General features: G+C 39.6%; 1 protein-coding gene across 1 annotated transcript; it reads right to left on the bottom strand.

Moving 5' to 3' along the window:
• Positions 1–1,384: 1,384 nt before the first annotated feature.
• On the bottom strand, positions 1,385–4,137 carry PCYB_111630 (pre-mRNA splicing factor RNA helicase; the record flags this gene model as incomplete). Its single annotated transcript, XM_004223041.1, has 1 exon — positions 1,385–4,137. A coding segment is annotated over one exon (2,751 nt), but the record flags the coding sequence as incomplete, so codon positions are not given.
• Positions 4,138–5,618: the final 1,481 nt, after the last annotated feature.

Here is a 5,618-nt window from a genome sequence, read left to right as displayed (position 1 = left end):
GTGGCACAATTTTTTTTTTTTTTTTTTTTCTCACTTAAAAATTGTACAGTACGTCATAGCGTTTAAACGTTACAGTGCTCACATATGTATAAACCAGGGGAAGTAAATGCTTACATGGTGGAAAAATTTAATTGGTTTGGGAAAAAACTCTTTTGACAAGCGAGGAAAGGCGAAATGGGACGCAAGTCAACCTAACGATAAATGTTTGTAAAAAGAAGAAAAAGGGACATCGAAAAGGATGTGTTTAATCCTCATTTTTTGGAAATATGTGTCCATATTTTTCCAAGCAAAGCGCTTAAGAAAAATCCTCCCCCCTTTTTTGCTGCCCCTCTGTTCGCATTACGTATGAGGAAATCATGAATGGCCCCTTTTTTTTTTTTCAAGCAATTTTGACGCTTCCACATGTTCGACCTCGAACTTGTTAGCATATTGTACGACTTGGACAAATTTTGACAGCCTTTTTGTGGAAAAAAAAAAAAAAAAAAAAAACTCCTTTTTTCGGTCATTGTAGAAACGTGCAGTGCATGGAAAAAGTTGTTCCATACGACCGAGGTGGATCCCATTTAACGCAAAGTTTCGTTTAAAAGGATCACACCAAAGCATGGTTGCATGTGCAGACCCCCGCATAAATGAAATTGTCTAACTGGTAATACCATTTGTCATGGCTATCTTACAGACTTCTTTTCCTTTGGGGAAAAATGAATGCGCATATGGAGGTATGCACACGTGGCTCCCCCTGTGGTGGAACATTATACGTAAGTAGCAAAAGTGAAGTTGGCCAGACGGGGGAACCCATCCGCGAGTAATCATTCACATGTGGTTCCTTTTTTGCTTTCAAAAGTTGCCAATCCGTTTGACGCAAAATAGGCAACTGAAAATTTTTGAAAGCACGTAGTGGTAATTTTATTTTCTCCCCCCCACACACACCTGTGTCATGAAATAACTCGCGCATTGACAAACCACCTCCCCCTTTTAATAGCGACTCAATTGGCTGGAAAAACAAAATTGTGCCAAGAGGCGTCCCCATGATGAGGCGTTTGAAAAAAGTTTAGCCAATTTTCAAAAAAAAAGGGGTTTCAAAAAATGGACAAAAAAAAAAAAAGCGGGCGATGTAGCGCTAAAGCAACACCATATAATTTGGGCAATGGTGCGAAAAAATTGCACCCCATATGTGTGCAAATAGGAACACATGGGAGCTATACGAAAACAAAAAAAAAAAATTATGAATAGTCCCAAAAAGGGAGTACGAAAGGTGTATATAGCGAGATGTGCAGGTGCGCAAAGCTACTGATATACTGGAGAGAAGGAAAGATGGGTGGGGGTGGACTGATTCTCTTCTCCATATACACAACATTTGGCATCTCCCAACCGCGTATATCCACATTTACGTATTTTTCATGTAAAAGAAGAGTGGCCCCAATTCGCAGAGCCATTCAGGATCGACCGTAGTCACATTACGCATGAATTCCTTTGTAGTGAAAACAATTTCTTGATATACGACATAATCAGGAGTGTAGCCAATGTTGTATAGAGACGAACTGGGATGCACATGACAGGATACATTTGTCCTCAAATTGACATACTCCGAAATGGATTTCAACTTAGCAGCATTGTGAAAATAACCAGAACATATAGTTTTCCTGACACATTCCCATTTATTATTACAAGAAAGATTTTTCATTTTTAGGGTTTTAATTATGTCACTCAGTTGTGAATATACTTCCTTGGCTTTATTCATAGACTTATATTGAATGAAATTTTTTGAGCACCAACTTGGGGAGTAATTATGGGAACGCCATTGCAGGTAGATATTTAACAATGTGAGATGGTCACTCTCTGGGACAGTGAATTTTTCCTTTTTCGATTCGATAGCTTCACTATTTTCTTTAGCTTCTAAAAAAATTGCTGCTGAGGATAGCATACTAACAATAATTAGAATTTCTTTAGTACATTCAAAATTTTCACTATATATAACAATTTTTGACAGAGGAGGATCAAGGGGGAAAAGAATCATTTTTTTCCCAATGTCTGTTAAATTCCCTTCATTATTTATAGCACCCAGTACCCACAATTCGTGTAACGAGTTTATAATACTTTCTCTGCTAGGTATATCAATAAAATCAAATTCAAAAACATTTTCTACATTTAACGATTTTAGTAACAATACAACATTTGCTAAATTGCTTCTCTGTATTTCTGGAATATTATTTGGGTATAAATCACAGAGGAATGTATTTTCTGTGTATAGGCGGTAGCATATACCTGCTCCGGTTCTCCCCGCTCTTCCTGATCTCTGATTTGCATTCGCTTGAGAGATGGGCGTAATTTGAAGCACATCCATTCCTATTTTCTGATTATACACCTTTAATTTGCAGTACCCACTGTCGATGACATATTTTATTCCGTCCAGCGTGAGTGACGTTTCTGCTATATTTGTTGATACGATTATTTTTCGCAAATCGTATTTTTGGAAAATCTTGCTTTGTTGTTCACTGGATAGTTGGGAATAAATAGGGAAGACGTAAAATGGATGGATCGAATTCTGCGATTCGTCTTTCTGTGTGACGTTTCCTGCGTGAAGGGGTTGTGGGCCATAATCGCTCTCGTCCCCACTGCAGTTATTATCATCCGGATGATCGGGTTCGTTTTCCCCTAGATTTTTACCCGACCCCTCGGGTTTATCCTTTATAATGCTTCTAATCTTGTTAAGAGTTTCCTTCTTATGACTCTTGGATTCTTTATACGACTCGTATACCTCGTAAAACCTCTCACTGAGAAGGTAGCATGTAGCATTTATGTCCTCCTGTCCCGTCATAAAAATTAGGATGTCCCCAAAATTGTTGTCGTAGTTATTATCCGAGATGTGAATTTCAATCGCCTTTTGAACAGCACATTCTATGTAGTCATTACAAGGGCTTCTTAAATATTCTAAATGCACCTTAAATGTTCTACCTTGGATGTTGTATATGGGGGCATTTCCAAAAAATTCTGAAAATTTTTTTGAGTCGATGGTGGCTGATGTGACTAACAGTTTTAAGTCGTTCCTCTTTAGACAAATATTTTTTAATATGCCTAGCAGTACATCTGTATTGATTGACCTTTCGTGCGCCTCGTCCATTATGATGACACTGTATTTGTCTAGATCCTTATCGGTTAATGTCTCTCTTAGTAGTATACCATCTGTGACGTAACGAATTTTGGTATCCTTCGTTGTGTTGTCCTCAAATCTGATGGTGTACCCAACTAGGGATCCTATTTCAACGTTCATTTCGTGTGACACTCGATAGGCCACTGAAACGGCGGCAACTCTTCTGGGTTGCGTACAGCAAATGATTCCATTTTTATGATAGCCATCTTCATATAAATACTGCACTATCTGCGTCGTTTTTCCAGAACCCGTTTCTCCCACAATGATGATAATGTTGTTGTTGTAAACTGCATCTAGAAGTTCCTTTCTGGATCTAAAAATAGGTAGCGATTGTTTCAGTTTTAGTAGATCTGCCTTATCCTGCAGAGTGCTCTTTTGCTTCTTCTTACTTTCTAGGTTAAAAATAGTACTGTACATTTTGTCCTTCTTGTAATCGAATATGTCCGTGTTGGTTTCTCCATCTCTGTCTTCATCTTCGACGAGGTCACCACTCGCCCCATACTTCGCCGTCGAATTGGTTTGCTTCTCCTTGTACATCTTTAGCAGTTCCCCTAATTTGCTTCTCCCTATTTCCCAGTACCTGTCCCTGGCCTTAGAATTCTCATTTTCGTTTTTGAAGTATCTTAAAAATTCGCTCCCCTTCTTTGCCGCTTTTACAAAATCGCAAGTTTCGTCCTTCACCACAGTTGAGTAGGACGTGCTGCTCTTTTTCATGTCATGCGAAACGGCATTCCATTGGTCAATTACGCTATTCTGTTCATGATTTTCTTTTGTTTCCCCTTCTCCACGTCCCGTGTCATTCTTTAGTATTTCTATAAAGGACGGCGTTATGTGTCTCGTTAAAACAACCTTCCTAACTTCGTTCGTATTATTCGCTTCGTTAATTTTATCCAGTTGTAACTTATTGTACGTGGAATGCACTCCTCCTTGTTTTAGCTTATTCAGTTCCCACAGGTTATTATCTAAATTTTTTTGATTTACCTTTTTACCTGCACTGTTCATCCGTGTGGAGAAATTGGCCAGCATTTTTTTCTCCTTGTGGTAGGTAGAATCTATATCCATGTTGTAAAACGAATCAACACAATCGTCTTCTTTGGAGTACCATATTTCGTCCATAATTCGATCGTAATTTCTTTTGTAGTATTCCTCTTGCTTTTTTTTATCATCCAGCGTTCTTTGGTCACTTCCTTTTGTGTTTCGGCGCTGTTGGTCTTCCTTCGAGCGACGTCCGCTTACACCTCCGCCTCTACCGCCGCTGCTGCTCCGGCTGGACTCCGACCGGTCATCACGCGCAAGTTCGTCCGACTGCGAGTTGGTATCCTCGCTACTGGCACGCTTTTCATTTTTGTATCTTCCTGCGAAGTTGCTCTTTTTCGTTGAAACGGGTTTTCCCTTGTCCGTTTTGGGAACATTATTGCTTCCCCTTTTTACAAATGCGAATCCCTTATCAACAGCATGCGCATTTTTGAAGACGTTCCCTTGGATGGTGCTACTACTCCCCTTCTGCTTTTCTCTATTTATTTTTCTACGTTTAAAAGTTAAGTTTTCACTGCTTGGTTTGCTGCTTACTTTCTCCACTGCTCCGTCTGCGTCATCAGATGAGGACGAGTTGTACAAATAAGTTTTCGCTATCATTCGGGTAAAACGAGGTGGGCGAAAGGGACAAAAAAAAAAAAGGGGGGGGGGGAAAAAAAGAAAAGACGTAGTAACCAGCGTAAAACTTTGCAGCAGAAGCATCTACAAGTATGCGCAGAAGCCCCAAACATACACGCGTTCGCACATGGGTGGGGGTGGAGTTCACTTGTTTGCTGTGGAGAGAAGCGAATCTTAAAAGTGGCTCGGCCGAATTCGCCTCTCTGTATGCGGTTGCACGTAGGTGTTCTCCTACACGCAGCGCATACACAGTGCCGCCAGCGCGGGGAGGCTACACATACTTGTATGTACGTATCAATACATAAGTATTATGTATACCCCCTCGCAATCAATTTCCCACTCAAAAAAAACTTTATTTATTTGTTTGTATCTTTTTTAAATAAAGTGGACGATTATGTAGTGGGGTTGGTTTTATTCATCGAACGTTCCTTTCTGCTCGAGTGCTGCGTCTGCACTGCAAATCGATTAAGACCACACGGGGTTCAAATGAAGAAGTCTGGGACGTTATTTTCAGAAATGCTTTTTTTTTTTTTTTTTTTACCTACATTGTATTACGACTTACCATTTTGTTTTTCTTTTTATGGAAAACTCGGCTTGGTATTCATTTGGCCAATCATAACTTTTGCAATTCCGTCGGCTACTTGTTTGTAAGTCTGTTCCGATGGGAAGCAAAAGGGTTCACTCACAGTTTGTTTCATCCCCATAAAATGAGGAAGACCCCAAATGAGCGAGAAATTGGAAAATGTATAATAAGCAGGTATACATAAAAAAAGCGGGCGGGCAAAAAAAAAAAAAAAAAAAGGTACTTAATGAGTGG

This window comes from Plasmodium cynomolgi, chromosome 11, assembly GCF_000321355.1.
Source record: "Plasmodium cynomolgi strain B DNA, chromosome 11, whole genome shotgun sequence".
In the NCBI taxonomy this organism is placed as follows: domain Eukaryota; phylum Apicomplexa; class Aconoidasida; order Haemosporida; family Plasmodiidae; genus Plasmodium; species Plasmodium cynomolgi.
This window is presented reverse-complemented; position numbering and strand designations above follow the sequence as displayed.